We start from the raw sequence: 22,921 nt of genomic DNA on the forward strand, positions 1-22,921 counted from the left end.
ATCAATCAACAGCTTTCTGATTTATTGAAGGCCAATGATGTATTGGATTTGTCTTAAAAGGGCATCTGTGCCTCCCTAGCAAAGAGTTTAAGAGTTTATTCTGTAATCAGTATCTGAGCATCTTAAATTTTCACTTGATGGGGCCACACTGTGGCTCTTATTTTATTAGAATTTTTTGCGGCCTTTAACACCATCTCACATATCATCCTCATTCAGAGTCTAAGGGAAATAGGCGTTGAATCTGTTGCTCTAACATAGATCTCAAATGTTTTAACTAACAGCACAAAATTAGTGTGCCTCTCTCCTTTTTTTCTCTAATCCTATGCCATTGGATTGTGCAGTTCCACAGGGATCATCATTTCCTTCAACTCTCTATAATTTTTTTATGATCCCCCTCCTTACTCTTGATCGTGGTTCCAGGTTTGAGGTATTGTCCTATGTAATGACACAACTGATGGCATCATTAAGAAGTGACTTGGCCTCCAGCCAAGATAGGTTCAGACAGCGTCTTCTCTCAGTTGCCTCATGGATGAATGAAAACCATCTAGAGCTCATAACAGATAAGACGGAATAAATGATAGTTGGGAAGAAGAAACATCTTTGGAGTGATCTCTGGTGGCCTTTGGAATTAGGCCCATCTCCTCCGCCAGCTGATGTCTTAAGAACATAGGGCCAGATGTAGGTAAATCATATTTACCGACTCTTAAATACCGAATTTTGCCGATTCAGTATTTAAGAGTCGGTAAATATGAAGGGGGGAGATGTAGGTAATTCCAAATTGAGAATTACCGAACCGGTAGGATTCGGTATTTACCGATTCGGTAAATACCGAATCGGTATTGCCCATTGATTCCTATGAGCCATGAAGCCCATAGGAATCAATGGGGAATACCGATTCGGTATTTACCGAATCGGTAAATACCGAATCCTGCAAGGGTGCAGGGGGTGTCACTTTGACACCCTCTAGCACCCCAATTCCGGACTTGTGTGCCATGTGGCACACAGACATGCCCTAAGGGCATGTCTGTGTGTCACATTGCACAGTTGTGCATGCACACATGTGCATGCACACCAGGATTCGGTATTTTACCACCCAATTGGATTGGGTGGTAAAAAACCGAATCTGTAAGGCCTTTGGGACTCAGAAGAGTCCCACCTACATCTGGGTTTTACTGAATCGGTAAAATTACCGATTCAGTATTTTACAGAATCGGTAAATTTACTGATTCTGTAAATTTGCCGAATCTGTAAAATTATGCCCCTACATCCCAATCACCAAATACCGGTCGGTAACGGCCGAATTCGGCCGTTACCGACCGGTATTTGGGCTCCTACATCTGACCCTTAGTTGTGAAATGTAATTGTCAGCTTTCAATTATGCAGCAGTTTATGTAAGTGTCTTCCACTTGAATTAGGTTACTTAAAGTTCTTCATAAGGTATTAGATCTTCTTCCTTTCAACGCTAGAAAGAGGGTGATTCACGCTTTAATACCAGTTTGGTTTGCCTCCTCGAATGACTTATACCTTGGCCTTCTTAAAAAAATTCAGCAGTAAACTTATGCAGGTGCAGAACTTGGCAACCAGGCTTCTTCTTCATCTTCTAGGGTGTGCTCAGTGTCATTTAAACTAAAGGACCTTCATTGGCTTCCGAAAAGAGGGCACAGTTTAAGATCCTGGTTCAGATACATAGAGTTACATTTCAAACGGGCCCACTTAGTCTCCAGAAATTGTTCACATTTCATGCCCCAGTCAGATTACTTAGAGCTTCTAATGCTTTCAGACTCTCTATCTCTAGCTTTTCACTCTGAGCCTAATAGAGATAGGTTCACTAAGAACCTAAAAACTTGATTCTTTACAAAACAATTATTTTTCCCCCTTCCCAATATTATTTGCTGCTTTCTCCCACTGTTTGTCATTCATACTTCAAATTCAAATATCCTCCACCATCAACCGAGCTGACTACTGATTATTTGTTGAACTTGGGTTTAGCCTGTAATATCAAGTGATTCTGTTTTTCAATATGTGTTTTTTGCACAGTGACTTACATTTGAAAGCCAGAAATAATTGAAAAAGAACAAATGTTCTTCTGTTCAAGTTTCTGTTCTCTGTTCCCCCAATATAAAAGGGTAACCCACTTCTATGGGTGTGTCTAACAACAATGATAGGAAAGGACCAAAAAATGCAATTTGGATACATCAAACCATTTCCTTGGCATTTCAATCTTTCTGTGGATGTGGGTAGCTGAGTTACTTGGGCCCAGTGTTAGTTGGCATCCCGGGAATTCTATCAAGCACAGACATTTCTAAAAGCTATGGAAACCAGGGTTGTGTTGCCTGCATGGATTCCACTGCATATTCTTACCCAGAATACCCTGCAAATATCCAACTTTGACAAAATTCACTGTATTTTCAGAAGTTTCTGTGAAAAAAAGTTTAGGAATCTGCAGGGAGTTACCCAAGATTTCTATCGTATAAATATGGGAGACTTTGTGTTTTTGACCCATACTTTGCAGCTCTCAGACCATTTAGAACAAGAAAACATGTTGGAATCCCCACAAACCATGCTAACCTGGATTCACCTGGATCACTAATTTCAGAAGTGGCCATGGTTGGCAGTGTTCCTGGGCTGTTGTATAACCCAATAGCGAAATGTTGCAGACACCCCTTGTGGAAAGAGAGAGAATTGAGTGTTTTAGGTATATTTTTGACATATGTAGGGCATGATGGGTAGGAAAATGTGCTGGAATTCATGCAAGTCAGAACACCTTATATTACCCTGGGTCTCTAGGTTTTAGAAATGCCCAGCGTTAGTGCCAGCTGACCCAAAGCACGAATGCTTCAGCAATGAGTTGAGATGATAACATGGTTAAGTGTCCTATTCTATGCTGTTTTTTCATTTTTTTCCTGTTAGTCTGCTAGACTTTCTACCCCTCTGGGTGTGAAAATTGAGGCATTTACCCCATATTTGCCCATGACAGGTGGGACCAGAGCACTCACCAGACCATCAGAGAAAAAAATAAGAAAGATAATGGGATGTGTAGCTTGTCCCCCCTGGCACTGGACAGCAGCCTCCAGCCCCAAGCACAAGAAAACCTGTCTGTCCTCTTAAGAGCAAGTAGGCACCAGGATTGGTGTAAAAAATGGTATGGGATATTGGACCATCTTTACATGTGGTCCTACTCCCTGGGAACCAGACTGTCTTTCTGCCACATGGGGAGGTAGATATGGGTATGGGGTGCTATCCTGCCTCTGCAGGACAATATGTAAAAAATACACCCAAAGGAATCCAAATTTATTTTAATTTGCCCTAAGAATTCCTGAAGTATTTGAGTTCCAGGGAGATTACAAAGGCTATTTGGTTTCTAGCAGTGGGGGAAGCGACCCAATGCCAGGAGGGACCACCCCTACCCAATTCCTTATTGAAAAAAAGATCCTGGGCTCAAACTACATACTGACACACTTTCCCTGTTTGCACTGTGGTGCAGACCAGGACAACGATGTAACTAATTATCAAATAAGCTTTGTCCTCAGAGCAGACCTGAACTTTGACAGTTTGTGTATGTGCTGGGGAGATTGCATTATTAAAAGATAGGGCTGGGGTAGAAACTTTCACTTGAGGCTGACTGGCTTCCCATTGAAGGGGTGAATGCTTGAGGGAAACCATGGGAATTCAGTACTCCCATCCAAGAGTTACCCTCAGGGTGATGCAATATGTAATACATTAAGCAAAATACAAGTGATGCCAATGGTGTTCAATTTGAACGTAATTATTTAAGGACAAGGATACCGTCAATTATCCCTCTCCACTATACACATTTACAATGACTTGATCTGATGTCCTACTTTTTAGTTCATCTTATGGTTAAATTTCTAAAGAAACACCAAACACATAAATGATATCATTTTTTCTTTTTAGTAATCTTTTCAAAGAAAAATTTTTTGGGGAATTTTTTGTATTGTAATCATATACATCAAAATTACACAATATCTATTTTCTTTTGTCAAACAATTTTCAACAAGACATACAGGCAGAAAAACAAATAACAAAATAACATTTGAACAATTGTTAACCCTTAATCCATGGGTTATGTCTGAAGCCCAATAGCTTACAACTAAGGAAAAATTGGAAATGTCTCTTATATCCTTAATTCCTTTTTCGAACACCACAATTGTTTATGGGAGTTGTTGAAGCACAACTCAATGTTTTTTTGGCTTCTCAAGTCACTCCAACTCCTCGAGCATATATCTCATATTACTTCCAAGTAAAACAAAGTGTGTCGAGATCAATAATCAACTGTCGACGCGTTTCGGCCTGTCAAACAGTTTCAGGCCTCATCAGGACAATGGGCAGACAAAATAAGCAGTACTTTACCTATGACAAAAATCAAAAAATACAATAAATAGGCAATAAACTTAATCACATTATCATGACATTTATATACACGGACACAGGCACCCAAGGGTGCCACTACCATTCTAGAGGGAGAAGATCTTTCCTGAGGTTGGGGTCTCTAATAAAGAATCACCCATAAAATAAAATCAAATAAAGTGGAATAAAAACCAATGTGATTGTAGAGAGAAACCACCACCAAGTGAATATATTCAGAAATACCAAGGACCAAATCTCTAGTCACACTTCCCTTATAACCTAACTACACCATGTCAACATGCATCGTTTTAATAGTCAAACCAAAGACAAACCAAGCACCTCTCCGTGGGACTCATTATGTCACCTACCACATTCAGTTCTGGTAAATATTCCCAGTTAATTATCAGAATTCTTCTTCGCTTTGGTATATCACACCAAGTATCTCATTTGGCCAATCTTCATATTAGCAAGGCAACCTGCAATGTCAACGTGTAAACAATCAAAACTAACTAAATCAAAAATAGCAAAGTACCATTAATCCTAGCTATTCACCCTAAGGTCAATTATTCATGTGTAAGATAATTCACATTCATATTTGTATCCATGCTTCAAAATTCCTGCCCTGTCCAAACTGCCATTGTTGACATTAAAGTCATAATACTGTAATTATTCCTAGAAGTAGGTTCCCCTTTTCCCCCTTAAATCTGCAGACATAGAAGGCACATGCAGCTATATTAATTCAAATTATCGAGTGCCTACAAGTCCTCAACATGTCTAACTCGCCGCTACTCATTGGCGATGTGTGAGAACATCTCTTAAACTCGAGACTGTTTAAAATCTAAACGCGACCAAACATCATGTTACACCCTAAATATAAGGTGTACCTGGCATTTGACCTGCGTGAAGAAATCCACGGTCCGATCTAAACAAAGGTCCGGTCGAAACAACCAACCAACACCGTCAAGCGTCTCCAAGTCACGCCAACTCTTCTCTCTTTCTCCCGGTCACCGAGGAATTACCAAACAGTTACGGTGATCTAACGTGCATCTCCGCGCCAATTTCAAAGTGTTGCCAGCGAGGAAGGACTAAAGCCTAACAACACGACCCAAACTAAGATGGCCGCCACAGAATGCAAAGGATTCGTCACCACTAATGTCAACAACCCTACTTACTGCCGAATAGACAGCCAATGTCGATATACACAGCTTGAATATATCGTGGGCATGCATGGAAAGGATGAATAAGTGTATTTCAATTAAAACTGAGAAATAAAAATAAAATTAAACAACGAAGAATAATCAATAAATCAATCGTGATAGCAGCAAAAAACATCAACAGTTACTGTTATACCAAATTATCCCAAATATTATACATATTAACTTTTTAACACCCGTGTGAGACCGTACCCCTCTTACAATCTATAATATAAGTTATTTAGCACAACCAATATTTACAACAATGTTCCATTAAAAACACATAACATAAAATATGTCCAGACATTTAGAGTAATGGTAATCAATTCATTATATTCTTACGACTTAACACAACAGCACATCACGGTACTCTCTTTCTACAAAGTTGAACTTATACGACTGCTATCCCTTAAGAACTATCAACCTATCAGGGACCACATTTCATCTCTCTCGTTCAAACCAGTTTTAGATGTCTGATATTTCTCAATGAGTCTTGCCTCCAATTGGTTCAGTTTGGTTTCAGTGTCTGTTTTATTTCTGTTCGTAACCACACAAAGTACAGACCAATGTATGTCGTTAAATGTGTGGTTAGTTGTCTGGTAATGTTCGACCAAAGGAGCCCCCAAGGTCAAACATTTAATCCTAGATTTATGCTGTAAGACTCTCGCTTTAACAGCTTGAGTCGTTTGTCCAATGTAAAAGCGATTACATGGGCACCTGATACAGTAGATCAGGTTTCTGGTATTGCAATTGGAAAAATGTCTCTGAATATGTGTGTGTCCATTGATCTTAACCTCTTTGGAATCATTTGTCATCTCACAAGCCACACAATTGTGGCATCTGAAATGGCCAATGATTGGGGGTAATTTAAGTAAATCCCTAATAGTAGTAGATGTTGGTTTAGTTGGATTGCTTTTAGCTCTTACCAATTGATTACGCACATTAGAGCCCTTCTTAAAAGCAAAGAGTGGTTTAGGTATCTCTATGTCTCCTAGTAATTTCCAATTGTTTTGGATTATCTTTTTCACTTTGTTCGCTCTAGGGTCATATGTCAATACACAAGTTAATGGAGTGTCATTCTGCTCTTTAATTTTAGGGGTCAATAAAGTCTCTCGGGGCGTATACCAAGCTCTCTTGAGTGCCACTTTAGTTAATCTCTTGGGGTATCCACGAGAAATCAATTTTTCTTTAAGGTGGTTCGCATGTAGAAAGTATTGATCTTTATTGCTGCAATTTCTTCGAATACGAAGAAATTGCCCATAAGGCAAATTTTCTTTCAGTGACCTAGGATGTCCGCTACTGAAGTGAAGTAAAGTATTACGATCCGTCGGCTTAGTATATAAACCGACAATCAATTTCCCTTCCTCATGTTCAATGTAAACATCCCAAAAATTTATTTTCAAGGGATCACTAGACACCGTAAATTTGAACTCTTGGGTTCTGTTATTCAACCAAGTATGGAACTCCTTCAATTGTCCTGAGTCCCCATTCCAAATCATGAAAATATCATCTATATAGCGACACCAGAGCCCACAAAGATGTTTAAATGGGTTGGTGTCGCTATATATCCATCTCTTTTCAAACTGATCCATGACTAGATTCGCAATTTCCGGTGAAAAGCTACAACCCATCGCGACTCCTGAGATCTGAAGGTATAATTTTTCTTTAAAATTAAAGAAATTATTTTTTAAACAGATCCTAGCCAGTTGGACAATAAATTCAGTCGGCACTTGATGGGGACGTTGTCTTGAATCCAAAGCAAACTCACACACACTCAGAGCATCTTCCTGCGGTATATTCGTGTATAGCGATTCGATATCAAAGGTGGAGAGTAGTTGTTTCGTAGGATCAAAGTCCAACCCCTCCACCTTTGATATCAAGTCCATCGTATCTCTTATATATGACGGTATTTCCTTCACCAATGGAAATAAAAATATGTCAACATATTGTGCCAACGGTTCCAACAAGGAGCCACATGCTGCCACAATGGGTCTCCCTGGAGGAACCGTAAGAGATTTATGAATTTTAGGTAAAACATAAATATTCGGAATTTTGTTATGTTCGCTATTCAAAAAATCAAATTCATTCTTACATAACCAACCCGAGTCCAAGCCTTCCTGAGTAATATTTCTGATTTGTTCTTTCAGTCGTAGAGTGGGGTTAACATCTAATTCTCTGTAGAATACCATGTTAGAGAGTTGATTGTTAATCTCTTGTTCATACTTCACAGTATCCCACAGCACTATCCCACCCCCTTTATCTGCGGGTTTCACAGTAATATTCATGTTTTGGGCAAGATTTTTAAGAGCAAGCATTTCTAATTTACTACAGTTGGTTTTGTAGAAGCATTTTTTATTATGGAGTAAATCCAAATCTCTAAGAACCTGATTTTCGAATATTAAAATTTCTAGAGGTAACAGGATGGTACCTCTAGGAGGTAATACAGCATGGCTATAAAGAGAAAGAGCTCCCTTATTTACATGGGCTTATGCCACCATGCAACTTAGGAAATGTTCTTTAATGGTTGTCCTAGCTGAAGATGTGCAACGGCATGATCCATATTGCAGAAGGAGGTGCACAGAAATCAACAACCACATCTATAATACCAAAATTCCTCCAGCATAAGAAGGCCCCAAAAATACCAATTGCTCCTCTAGGGCCCTTTCCAAAGGACAACATGTCTAGTGGGCTTTATGACTTCCCCCAGGGATGACAGCTTGGGGGTAAATACCCTTTTCTGTCTCACAGCTTGGCAAAAAGACTGTTTAGGCTCCATTGGTAGGGCCGTGGACTGATGCCAGGATGGACTGACTCATCACCAATTCTATTTTATTTAAAAACAATCTCTGATATCTAGCTTTCTTGCCACTCCGTAGCGGTTATATTAAGGGCTAATCCTGTAATATGCCTACTGGTGGCAGAGGGACTGTGTGGATTTTAGAGATGGGAGAGCTGCTCGATGTCAGGATGAGCAAGCATCCAACCCCTTTTATTCTTTAGAAAAATATAGCCTGGGCATCTAATGGGCTTTCTGTTCTCAGGGAAGGGCAGAGTTGTGGTAAATCGCCCAATCAGAAATACTATTATGGCTTTAGCTGTGGGTGGTGTGGCCCACTGCAAGAATGGGCCAGCCACCCTACCACATTTTTTGAAAATCTATCCCTAGTATCTAGTGAGCTGCATGGAAGAGCTGGTCACCACCCTAATTCATTCTTTAGGAAAAAAACTGCTCTGGGGTCTAGTGGAGTATCTGCCAAACCTGGGGAGATAAGATTGGAGGAAAAGTACCCATGGTACTCAGTTTGACAGAAAGACTACAGGAGGTTTAGGAGTGAGGGCTGTGGCTCAGTGCAAGGTATATTGAGTGAACTTTTCTACCCTCTGGCAGTTCAGATTGGGGGGCAATTCCCCAATCTGTCTCCAAGGGACAGAAGGACTGACTTTTAGGGGTGGGGCGTAGGAGACCATGCCAGGATGGGCAAACCTCCCACACTGTTTCATGCTTGAAGATCAAATGGCAGGGGTCTAGTGGGATTTCTGCACTCCTTATGGGACACTGGTTGTACACCCCAATCTACTCTCCTGGTCACCCCGCCTCAGACAGCAAGACAGAAGGATTGTTGGTTTCCTTGGTAGAGAGAGCATTTGGTCATGCTGGGGGGGGGGGGGGGTCTGACCCAGAAATCTTGCTTGTGGGCCAGTGGGGAATCACTACTCAGGGATCAGCCTCCTACAGAGATACCTGAACTGGCATGCACTAGGGAGAGGTTCCATTTGAAATGGGAGATTCTCCCCTGCCTAATATTTCTTCTTTCATTGTGATTGGTAATTGAGTGGCAGCTATGCCTCTGAGCATTGATCACACTCAATGCAGCTGAAGTCGAAACGCTTTGACTGCATTCACTTTCACAAGCTGTGGTCAGTTTGCATGGCATGTAACAGCAAACAAAAAAAATGTTGGGCTGTGAAGGAAGCTCAAGGTTGGGATATAAAAGTAATCCTACTGAGGCAAGTACCTAGGGGAATTCCTCTCTCTAGTGGGAGGATGTGATTGTGCTGTCCTGTGCACTGAGGAGATGGGGTGGAAGACATAATATCTCTGGACTAAAGGGAGCAATTTTTTTTTTAAGAAAGCAATGATTTATAGTTATATACCTTTGAAATTTCAGACTGATTGAAAACTACTCATGCTCATTTTCACATACAAAGTGCTACTTAGCACAAGCCCCCCAAAAATATTGCGAAACAAATCCATGAATTGATTTTCAGTAGTCATATAAGAAAGCAAACTATTGTTGTCAGTTTATTTAATGGTGAAGGTAGTGAGCTAACACTCTGGAAGGTGAACGGTACAGGAGGCATGGGCATACCACATCTGGAATTACTGTTTCTGACAGGTTCATTTTACCCCTGCATCATGGAACTCAGAGTTCCAAGGCCATTTCCTCCATGCCATTGTAAAATCTGCACCCTTTTCTGAGCATATTTTTCATCTATTGTCAGCAGGTGGAAAATGAGAGCACTAAAATATTAGATTTTAATATATTCAGGTCCACGCCCAGTAAAGCTTGTAATTCTGTGGAATCTGGACTACTTGTGATTTAGTAAGAAGTAGGTATGAAAGAGAATAGGTGAGAAAATTCAATATAAAATGTAGGATCAAACGTCCTGGGATTTATTCCAAACCCTTGCAGTAGTTGATTGTTTGTAGGGTCCACGTAGTGTGATGGGACACCATTATACCACTCTGCGTCTCTCTTACCTGCTTTCACTGACTACCACAGCCCAGTTAGGATTTGATCACCAACAGTGTGCTGACTTCTAATCATGTCTTGAGATGTCCATTTTACATGAATACGATTAACTGCTGTAAGATTGAACATGGGGATTTTCAACATTGTGCCAATGGCAATCAGGTGATGTTTTGTTTAACACAAAATCCAGCCGGGGAGATATTAAAAACCTCTGATGTCGTCTCCAAAATCTAACCTTAAATACACAACAATGGGTTCAATCTAGAGGCAGCCAATACTAAGGAGGTTGTTTAGAGTTTGTTGTTTGAAGATCGGTCATAAATTTGTAGAGTGCATGCCCTGTCAAACTCTTTTCTAGGTGATGGGGTAAAGGCCATGCCCTCAGTGGACCCAGAGAGCACAGGATGCCTGGAAAATGTTGAATGACCCTCTATGTTCATGCCTGTACATCTTGATTTCTCCTTCAGAAAAAATAACTATGATAAATATAAACCTTTGAGATTTGAAATTAAAAGTCAGTGAAAATGGTGAAGCCTTGAGAGTAGTGTTTGTCCCCAAAATAATCATAGATAGGTACACAAATAATGTCAGTTCACCATCTCAATATTGCACAAATGTGCTCACAAAAATAGAGGACCAGTTATATCTAATGAGGTTAAAGCCACAGTGGCAAGGGTCATTGGTCACTATGGACAATACTTTGAATTATGTTAAACGCCCTCATGGCCATATTTATTCTCCCCATATATTCTTAACAGCTCATTGAGATCTTCGGAGAGAATACTTTTGATTCCTCCGAAAAGTGTTCAGAAGAAAACTTTCTGTTTTGATTCTTAACATTGCCTGTTCTGAGTGGAATGTCATGCCAGAAATGTTCAGAACCTTTCAAAAATTTAATTTACACCTTTTAAAAATACACTTAAATTCCTCCTTTTTTAGGAGTCAAAACTTCCTATACCAATATGACTTTAGTAACACGCCACATCTACAAGCTTTACCGACAAGTAATTGCGTAATTTAGTCTTAAGATCAATACAAACATTTCGTTGAAGGTCTTGCTCATACCTATTTCTAAATTTATGTGTATAGGAAATACTGGAGAGACTGTTTGACTCTGGCATTAATATGGATGATACACAAGGTAATTGAGTAACAAACTCCTTGCTCTATCGACCACCTGGTCCCAAATCCAAATCTAATTTCTCCACGGCCCTGACAGAACTCCTTGCCATGCAGGCCGTGGCTTCCAGCAATTTCATCTTTTTGGGAGATTTTAATTTTTATGGAGAGGAGGAAACAAAAACAGAGGTAATGAGGCTTTTCTCGAATTTGAGCGTTAGTGGACTTAAATAGATGGTGTCTGAACCAACACATTCGGCTGGCCATACCCTGGACCTCATCTTTACCAACTCAGAACAACTGAGAGTATCACAGCCGCTTCTCCTTGTCTGGTCAGACCATTATATGATTCAATTTTCCCTTTGGCTTCAATTAGGACCAAAATATAGGACTAATCCTACATACAAAAACGGTAAAAACAAAAGGCCATGGCACAACCTAACTCTGGATAATTTTAATGAAACATTTATCCAATTCTCCCCCAATATTGAGCTAAATGAGTGAGACCCCTCAGCTATGTTATCTAGCTTTAATTTAGCCTCCATGAAAACATTCAATATAGTGATTTAATTAAAAAGAGTCAACCCCTCATTGAGGAGACCTTCGGCTCCCTGGTACTCAGATGAATTGAAATCCCTAAAATCCATGTGCAAAGCACATGAGAGAAAATGGAGAAAGGAAAAATCACCTGAGGATAGGAAAGTCTATAAAGCATCCCTATCCCATTATCATCAATCAATAAAAACTGCCTGATGTTCATATTTACATACTCAAATCGAAAAACCCAGAAATTCCACTAAAGCTTTATTTGACATTGTCAGACTTATCCTCTCCTTTAGCATGCAAACAAACACCGCCTGAATCCCAAATATTATGTGACTCTATAGCACACTTTTTTAATGACAAAATTGCCAAAATTTATGGTAACTTTCCTGCCACCGACATCAACAATTCCTGTCCAAACATTAATTTGGAAAACTCCTCCATTTCAACTGTAGGTGCTCTTAACCAGTTCAAGCCCCTTTCACTTGCTGATACAGACAAACTATTGCGAACAGCAAAATCCGGCTCACCAATGGACCTATGTCCACCTAGTGTTATGGCTCTTTTGTCTCCAACTTGCGCTCCCATTGTCCAAAACATCCTCAATGCCTCTATTTCTACCAGCCCCATTCCGAGCGCATGGAAAGAGGCCTCTGTACGGCCCTCCTAAAAAAGCCATCTGCAGATCGCCAGGGTTTAAGTAATTACAGGCCAATATCCCTGTTACTCCTACTGGGGAAACTGCTGGAGTCCACAATAAATACACAACTCAGTCAGTATTTGGAATCCAACAACATACTAGATCCCTCCCAGTCGGGCTTTCGCACCGGCTTCAGCACAGAAACAGCCACTTTGGCTGTTACTGATTCGCTGAGACGTACCCTTGATGCCGGAGGATCTTCGATCTTGATCCTCTTAGATCTCTCCGCAGCTTTTGACACGATATCTCATCAGCGGCTAGCGGAGAGACTGATTGAGTGTGGCATCGGGGGCATAGCCTTACAGTGGCTGAGGAATTTCTTAATGGACAGATGGCAAACCACTACACTTGGACCATTCGTCTCAAAAAAAAATTCCTGTTGGACAAAGTGGTGCCTTAAGGCTCTTGTCTTAGCCCCACACTCTTTAATATATACTTGGCCCCCCTGGCCAAGATAGTCCAATCTTTCGGCTTCGGGATAGTCTCCTACGCCGATGACACGCAGCTACTATTTTCAATAGGCAAAAATATTACTGACGAGGAAATACGCTTTTCGGGCGGTATGCTAGCAATCGCGAACTGGATGAAGGAGCGGTATCTGCAGCTCAACCCGGAAAAAACTGAGCTTATGCTCTTAGGTAAGGACGCCCACTTTTGGACTCGTGGCCCCCCCAATTGGGTGATGCACCAACGCCGTCCTCCTAAGTGAAAAGCCTGGGAATCCAGCTGGATGTTATGCTTAACATGAAAGATAATGTAAAGAATATTGCAGGATCATGTTACTATAACCTGCATCTACTATGTAGAATCATTCCCTATCTACCATTGGAACACCGTAGAACTGTAGTACAGGCAATGGTAGTGAGCAGGTTAGACTACGGAAACGCCCTGTTGGCTGAAGTAGGCGCTACCACTCTGGCAAAATTGTAGGTAATGCAGAACACCGCCGCCAAAATGGTTCTAAATTGTCCCCCTGGAACCCCATCCCTCCCCTTGCTCAGACAACTGCACTGGCTTCCGGTGCAAAAAAGATCTGTGTTCAAAATATGCTGTCTCTCCTTTAAAGCTCTTACGGGGAGGGACCATCCTACCTCCAAAACAAACTTCCCAAACAATCACATGATTGCGATTTAAGATCTAATGCCTTAGCTCTCCTGAAGATCCCTCGTATTCGGTTAACCCGTACAGGTGGCAGAGCTTTCTCGTTTATAGCTATTCACTACCAGTGGCCCTGCGAAAATACAGCCCCTATATGTCTTTCAGGAAACAATTAAAAACATTCCTGTTCTAAGCCTGCCTATTCATAATATAGCTCTTTCTCTGTTTCCCCATCTCTGAATTCCCATTGGTAAAGCGCTGAGATGCCCCCGGGTGAGTCATTCGCTATATAAAAATCCATAACATAATATACCATAACACATGTAAGTCAACCCTACTAATGTCTGAATTATTCAGTTTTGCATATGTTCCCTTGATATACATGAGTCAACTATGATTGTGTAAAAAGATCATGCAATTGCACAAGATTCACAAAAACAAAAGCATTTCGTTCACGTGCTCTGGGGCAGATCATGAGCAAGGATTTATACTGTGTGAAAGAACCGATTTTGGATTACTTTCAGAGTTTCCCAATGTGGAGCGGAGAGTCTGCCTTTTAGGAAAAAAATAACAATTGAAAATCATCCCCTCCTTTTATTGGTTTTACCAGTAAGACTTCTAATGTATATAGCAGGCTGAATCAGGAGTACTTTTTTATGAGAAAAAAAGTAGTTGCTTCTCATTTGAGCAGCACCAAATAACATTTTTAATATCTTTTATTTGGGGTGTAGAGCATCAATTGTCCTGGGAATGTCTGTTTTGTCCTAATTTAAGTATAAGTTACGCATTCATTGTTCACAGGGTCACATTCTTTGTAATTCCATTTCCTTTTGAGAATGAGATGTTTTTTACTCGTGTGTACATTACTCATCTGCATGAAGTGTAAACAATTTAGGAGAAAGTTTTCGTTTTGTCTGTCAGCTCTAATATTTTTGTTGTTATCTTTTGTCATTAACACTTGTTAACACTTGTTTTTTCCCATTGTTAGAGATGAAATTGGATTGATGTCCTGTGATGACATCAGCAAATATGGAGTCGGAAAATCCACCATGAAAGGCTCTGAGTCTCCAAGCTACTTCCTGGAGCATGAAAGTGGCAAATACTACACGTTAATTGAAGGTGAGGGCCATTCAATGGGCTCAGAGTACGAAAGAGGCAGATCTACAGGGGTACGCAGAAGAGAAAAGACGCCAACTCATGGTATGGATCATTAATCTGATGTCTCAAACTGACGTATATGTATGTATATTTACCTAATGTTCGAATCTGTGGTGATTTTGTGTGGGCATGCCAAACGCACCTTGAGAAAGAAGAAACTGCACTCCAATCCATCAAATCACACAGCTTCAGGTATACACTGGTGGAACATTTACTTGAATCATTAAAGCAAATAAATACATTATTTGCAATTAGCATGGCAGCTTTAATAATCTGGTAGGGTAAGAGAGAGCTCTTAATGTGGAAAGGAGGGAATTGCGCTTTTAATGAACTAGGTGTACTTGCGTTTCTCCTACCGCTTCAGAACATTTCATTTTTTTCTGCTGCTCTTTCAGCTACTGCTCGTACTGCTGACACCTTGCCTGTGTACAGACTTTATTTAAGGTATTTCTTATTTATTCTGGGTCTATGGCAAATGGTAAAGCTATATAGTAGACTGAAGCATGACTCTACTTTCCATCTTCTAATTTTTAGGTCGAGCATTCGAGACCTCTTGTATATACTTTGATATATACTTATATGTGTATGTACTTTGTGGGCTCCGGAGACTTGTCTGCTTCCACTTAGGGACTTTTTATTCTGTTCAACTGCCTCTATTCAGCTGTCTTGATAGAAAACGACCAGCAGAGGTCAGTAAAATTCGAGAATTGCTTTCTGCTGAGGGACTTTCTTTCTTTAATTTTCTGGCAACTGCCTCTATTTAACGTTCTTGTTAGAAAACAACCAGCTAATGTCAGTAAAATACCAGAATCACTTTAGCATTCTCCAGATTCCAGTCCATAGAATTTGTCTTCCACTAGCATCCATAGACAATAATATTTTTTTCAAATCTTGTATTTTCAGTGCTATGACCACCGAAAGCCCTGTTTTTATGTTAAAAACAGAGCTTTGGACTGTACCATTCCCGCTGAAAGGCAATATTTCTCTCCATGTGTTCCCATACCTGGCGTGTCACGCAGTTTGGTGCTTACTTTTCCTCCATGTTAAAGAACAGTAGATCTTTCAGTACCCAGGTGTTGGATTCCACAGGCCCGGACACTGCAGGAACGAGGTATGCCCAAATCCACTACCCTGACTCAAAGGCCCCCCATGAGATAGACAAACATGAGAGGACACCCGAGCCCAGGGCAGGGGACAGGAAATCAAAATGAAAGGGACGAAAGATAATGCTTCACCCCTGATTTGGACTGGACAATGAGACTCGAACACCCCTCCTCGCCTCTGTACCTATGAAAGAATGTACACACAATTACTTCTCTGTCCAACTTAATGGTTACCCCTTATCCTTATTGCCACACTCCACCATACAATGATACGACCCCTCCTTACTTGTGTATTATACAGGATTAGCTTCGGGAGGTCTTTGGCAGCAGGAAGATGAATATTCCACAGCTGTCCGTGCATCCAGTTCCAATATCGGGAAAGAAAAGTAAGGGAATTGCACTCGAGGAAGATACTGCCAAAACGGGACTTCTAAGGGGAAAAAGCCATAATACTCGGCATAAAAAACCCCTGCTATTGTCCTTCCGAGTGTTATTTAGTCTGTCTGTTAGGGCAGGAAGGGGGAGAGCGCAAACAAACGTTTCCCTCTTCCGGGATCTGCAGCTCCTCTATCATCCCAGCGCGACCGAAAGCGCCCAAGCGGCACACAACGAGGCGGACAGCCTCACACAACGCGGAAGTAGAGGACGCTGCTTGGAATCCACGCAGCTAAGACGCCAGCCGGCGTTCTTCGGATTGTTTAATGACTGTCCTTCCGAAGAGCTGATCTTCGAGGAAACTGGAGCCCCAGCAATCCTCAACTAATAAATTAAACACAGCAGCTCTAATCACCATAGACGAAGGAACAGTAGGAAGGTAAAGGGAGGGGAGGGAAAAAAGGGATTCGAACTTCTCCTAACTGCACTAGCTACAAGGGAAAAAACTGAATGACCAGGGAAAGAAAAGGGCATGACCAGGACAAAACTAAGAATACAGGGGGAATCCAAATGTAAAGGAACACGAGCCCGTGAACCAATATCTCTCACACGTAGAAACCACAACCCAGCACCTGGAACCCAAACTAAAAGATACCAAGCACTGAAAAACAGAAGGGGCGGTTCTTTTATCCCCCCAAGGCCAATCATGTGATGGTGAAGTATGGCCACAGAGGACAGACTAGCCCTTAATCCTAACAGTATCTCCCCCCAAAGGTCCTCCCCACCGGACGGGGTTTAGAGGGATGCTGTCTATGGAACAAACGGACCAACTCTGGCGCATGCACACTACCTGCTGGTTCCCATGTCCTCTCTTCAGGTGTATACCCCTTCCAATCCACAAGGTAGAAAAGGCGTCCTCTCCTCCGCCTAGAATCCATAATAGCCTGAACCTCAAACTCCTCTTCCCCATCAATTAACAAGGGAGGGGGTGGTGGCAGAACCTGTGCAGTTGGTACATAGGGCTTCAAGAGTGACATATGAAACACCGGATGGACTTTGTATTCGTCAGGCAAAACAAGCTTCATGGCCACAGGATTAATCACCTGCATGATAGCAAATGGTCCCACAAACCGAGGCTGCAATTTACGTGACCCCTGCAACCTAAGGTTGCGCGAAGATAGCCATACCTTATCACCCACCTGATAGGATGGAGCGGGGACTCTATGTTTATCTGCCTGAGCCTTCATGGTGACTTTAGTTGCCTGTAACTGTTCACGAGCTCTGTCCCATATTCCTCCCAAGGACCTACAAATATCGTCTATGGCTGGCACATGCCCAGTAGGCTGGATGGCTAAAGCCCGAGGATGATAACCCATTGAACAAAAGAAGGGAGTCATACCCACTGCGGAATGCAGACTATTATTGTAGGCAAACTCCGCAATAGGAAGAGCCACCATCCAATCACAAGATAATGACGCAACAAGACACCTCAAATATTGCTCCATGGTCTGGTTCGTCCGTTCAGTCTGACCATCTGACTGTGGGTGGTACGCTGATGACAATCGCACATCTATCTTCAGCACAGAACACAGTTCCGCCCAGAAGTGAGACACAAATTGTGCTCCCCTGTCAGAAACAATCGCAGATGGTAACCCATGGATCCTGACTATGGACGACATAAACACCAAAGCCATCTCCCTGGCATTAGGAACCTTAAGCAACGGGATGAAGTGTGCCATCTTTGTAAACAGATCTACTACCACCAATATGGCGGTATGTCCCAACACAGGAGGTAAATCCGTCACAAAATCCATACTAATGGTATGCCAAGGAGTAGGAGGGACCTCTAAGGGCTGTAACAGGCCCGACGGCATGCTATGGGTAGGTTTGCTAGTGGCACAAATGGGACAAGCAGCCACATAACACTGTATATCCTTAAGCAATGAATCCCACCAAAACCACCGCAAACACATCTCTCTGGTCTTTTGTATTCCTGGATGTGCTACCAGCGAGGAGGAATGACACCACTCTAAGACCATCTTTCTCAAGGCAGGAGGAACAAACAAACGGTCCCCATGGTACAACAGCCCATCCTGCATCAAAACCTGGGGCAAAGTCATCCAAGGGGCTAAATCTATTTGTCGTAATTGCCACTTGAGAAACGAGCGAAAATCCGCTGTATGTGCCACCCCTACAATCTTTTCTTCACAGATCATAGGTCTATCTTCTTTCACACGTCCCTCCTCCTTCCCTTTCACATGTATCCTAGAAAGGGCGTCAGATTTTATCTGCTGAGCGGCGGGGCGATAAGTAATGACAAAGTCATACTCGTTAAAAAACAAGACCCACCGCATCTGGCGAGGTGTTAACGCCCGAGCAGACCGAAAGAATTCAAGATTCTTATGATCGATATATATCGTGACCATGTGTCGAGCACCCCATAAATAATGACGCCACTCCTCAAATGACAATTTCACCGCCAACAGTTCCCTCTCAGCCACTGTGTAATTACGCTCCGCAGGCAACAGGGTCTTAGAGAAAAAGGCAATGGGATGCATCTGGCCAGTTTCAGCATCCCTTTGGGACAACACCCCTCCCACTGCACACAACGAAGCATCCGTTTCCACATAAAATGGTAAGGCGGTATCGGGATGCACCAAAACAGGAGCAGATGTAAAGGATCGCAACAGAAGTTGAAAGGCATCCTGGACTTCAGTGGACCAGACAAAAGGAACCCCCTTTCTTAGTAATCGGGTCAAGGGGGACACCACATCAGAGAAGTGGGAGATGAAACGCCGATAGAAATTGGCGAACCCCAGAAGGGCCTGGATCTGCTTAACAGTAGATGGTTTGGGCCAGGTAATGATAGCCTCTATCTTTCTAGGATCCATTCGAATGCCCTCAGCAGTGATGACAAACCCCAGGAATTCTACCTTCTGTGTGTCGAACTGGCATTTCTCCAATTTGGCATACAGATGATGGTCCTGTAACTTCTGTAACACCTGGGATACATGTTCATGGTGTTCTGCCACTGTCTCTGAGAAAATCAATATGTCGTCCAAATAGACGATAACACTTCTGTCCAGATACTCCCGGAGAACCTCGTTAATAAAGTATTGGAAGGCCGCTGGCGCATTGCATAAGCCAAACGGCATCACACAATACTCGAATAGGCCAAATTTGGTCTTAAACGCCGTCTTCCATTCATCCCCGGGTCGGACTCGAATGAGATGGTAAGCACCCCGCAAATCCAGTTTGGTAAAGATGGTTGCTTTGCGGAGCTGGTCCAACAACACAGGGATGAGAGGAAGAGGGTACCTATTCTTCACAGTGGCCTTATTAAGAGACCTGTAGTCCACACACGCCCTCAACGTCCCTTCCTTCTTCGGAATGAAAAAGTTCGCCGAGGACACAGGTGAACAAGAGGGACGAATGAATCCCATCCCCAACATCTCCTCTAGGTACTCTTTCAGATGTAATTCCTCGGGTTCAGAGAGCGCGTATATGCGACAAGAAGGCAAAGGGACGCCAGGTATCAAATCGATTTTACAATCAAACGATCTGTGAGGAGGGAGGCCCTGTGCCTTAACCTCATCAAAAACACCCCGAAAGGCCGAATACTGAGTGGGAACCGATAGCACCTCCACCCCAGCACAAGACAAGGGATGAACCTGTTCGATAGCCTCCCTGTAGCAATGTGCAAGGCAATGCTTGGAATCCAGAGTCACCAAACGATGCACCCAGTCAATCTTGGGGTTATGTTCCTGAAGCCAGAGATCTCCTAACACTAACCCAAAAGAGGGGGCGTCAATAAGGTCAAAGACCACCGACTCGGAGTGCCCGTTTTCACACAACAGTGTCACTGGTTCTGTCTGGCGTGTAATGGACCCCGAGGTTAGTTCAGTCCCATCGATGGCTCTCACGGGTTCTGGTGGTCTCTTGTATTGACATGGGATTTCCAGCTTTTCCGCCAATGAGATGTCAATGAAATTCCTAGTCGCCCCGGAGTCCAACAAAACAGACACTGGTACACGCCTACTCCCTGACATCAAGAGTTGTGCCGGAATAATGAAATGTCTTGGCACCTGGTCGATCACACCCAGCACCTGATAGGTCCCCCCTACTCCACTGTTCATAGCTTTACTACGATCCACCTGTACACATGCCACCTTTTTATGGAATGCTTGTCCGGAGGGTTTAACAGGACACTCTCGGGCAAAGTGCCCCCCTTGTCCGCAATACAAACATAAGTTCAATTCCCTCCTCCTTCTTTTCTCTTCCATTGTTAATGGGCCTCTCACCCCTCCTATCTCCATGTGTTCTGGAGCCGGCTTATTATCCCCAGTAGATCTTATATCCGGTTTCGTATAACTCCTCCAGGGTCCCTGAACCCGACTACGATCACCCCGCCTCTCAGTCAACCTGTGGTTTAACTTCACCACCAGATCTATAAAGGCAGCACAGTCGTCTGGAGGATCAACCACCTGAGATACCACATCTTTTAGTTCGTCGCATAAACCCTGGTAAAACAAGGAGGTTCTCTTGTCGGTGGGCCAATGTGTCTCTGACACTAACCTATTAAATGTTGACACATAGGTTAGCAAATCCTGTTTGCCCTGTCTCAACTTGAGGAGCTCCGCATCACTCGCCTGCATAAAAGCATGCTTAGCAAATAGGCCCCTCATTAATTCTTTAAAGGCCAGATAATCATGCAATACCGGAGCATCGCTTTCCACAAGAGGGATAGCCCACTGTGCCGCAGTGCCAGCCAGATACGATATTGTAAACGCCACCTTAGCCGTGTCATCCAGAAAAGCGGTCGGCCTGCACATAAAGTGCAGTTGACATTGTGTCATAAAGGTCCCGTATTTGTTACTGTCTCCCATGAATCTCTCAGGGGTAGCCAATGGAACAGGAACAGGTGTAGTAACAGTAACTGCTACAGGCCCCCCCCCCCCTCTGCTCTCTGACCCATCCCGCCTCCATACTGAAAGGTAGCTGGTTGGATGATGGGAGCCTGTGTCCTATCTCTCTGCTGTTCCCTGGCCTTCACAGCCCCCAGTTCCTGTTTAAGTCCTAGGTTTTCCTGTTGTAAGTCCTGTACCTGAGCTTGGAGGGCCGCCACCGCCCCCACTATGTCCTGCATTGTAGGCGTTCGCTCTGCTCCCCCCATGGCCCCACCCTCTTCATCCATACCTCATCTGGGCAGTGTAGTTTAACGTGGGCTTGGTATTCTGTTGGATTCCACAGGCCCGGACACTGCAGGAACGAGGTATGCCCAAATCCACTACCCTGACTCAAAGGCCCCCCATGAGATAGACAAACATGAGAGGACACCCGAGCCCAGGGCAGGGGACAGGAAATCAAAATGAAAGGGACGTCAGAAAATGCTTCACCCCTGATTTGGACTGGACAATGAGACTCGAACACCCCTCCTCGCCTCTGTACCTATGAAAGAATGTACACACAATTACTTCTCTGTCCAACTTAATGGTTACCCCTTATCCTTATTGCCACACTCCACCATACAATGATACGACCCCTCCTTACTTGTGTATTATACAGGATTAGCTTCGGGAGGTCTTTGGCAGCAGGAAGATGAATATTCCACTGCTGTCTGTGCATCCAGTTCCAATATTGGGAAAGAAAAGTAAGGGAATTGCACTCGAGGAAGATACTGCCAAAACGGGACTTCTAAGGGGAAAAAGCCATAATACTCGGCATAAAAAACCCCTGCTATTGTCCTTCAGAGTGTTATTTAGTCTGTTAGGGCAGGAAGGGGGAGAGCGCAAACAAACGTTTCCCTCTTCCGGGATCTGCAGCTCCTCTATCGTCCCAGCGCGACCGACAGCGCCCAAGCGGCACACAACGAGGCGGACAGCCTCACACAACGCGGAAGTAGAGGACGCTGCTTGGAATCCACGCAGCTAAGACGCCAGCCGGCGTTCTTCGGATTGTTTAATGACTGTCCTTCCGAAGAGCTGATCTTCGAGGAAACTGGAGCCCCAGCAATCCTCAACTAATAAATTAAACACAGCAGCTCTAATCACCATAGACGAAGGAACAGTAGGAAGGTAAAGGGAGGGGAGGGAAAAAAGGGATTCGAACTTCTCCTAACTGCACTAGCTACAAGGGAAAAAACTGAATGACCAGGGAAAGAAAAGGGCATGACCAGGACAAAACTAGGAATACAGGGGGAATCCAAATGTAAAGGAACACGAGCCCGTGAACCAATATCTCTCACACGTAGAAACCACAACCCAGCACCTGGAACCCAAACTAAAAGATACCAAGCACTGAAAAACAGAAGGGGCGGTTCTTTTATCCCCCCAAGGCCAATCATGTGATGGTGAAGTATGGCCACAGAGGACAGACTAGCCCTTAATCCTAACACCAGGCTAATGTGCTGCATAGCTAAATATATATAAGGTCCCAAAGGCGAGACCGATTGCATTGTAAATGCTTGTTGAGACTTGGGATACGTTTCTTGGCTGAAAATAGCAGAATTGT

At 43.0% G+C, this 22,921-nt stretch overlaps 1 protein-coding gene across 1 annotated transcript in view; it reads left to right on the top strand.

Moving 5' to 3' along the window:
- Positions 1 to 22,921, top strand: part of LOC147718790 (connector enhancer of kinase suppressor of ras 2-like) — a 1,944,591-nt gene that overhangs the window by 1,004,791 nt on the left and 916,879 nt on the right. Inside the window, exon 11 of the mRNA XM_086967239.1 lies at positions 14,764 to 14,975. Coding sequence (XP_086823365.1) covers positions 14,764 to 14,975 — 212 coding nt within the window. The remainder of the gene's footprint in view (positions 1 to 14,763; positions 14,976 to 22,921) is intronic.

This window comes from Lissotriton vulgaris, chromosome 4_1 (assembly GCF_964263255.1).
Source record: "Lissotriton vulgaris chromosome 4_1, aLisVul1.2, whole genome shotgun sequence".
Classification (NCBI taxonomy): Eukaryota; Metazoa; Chordata; class Amphibia; order Caudata; family Salamandridae; genus Lissotriton; species Lissotriton vulgaris.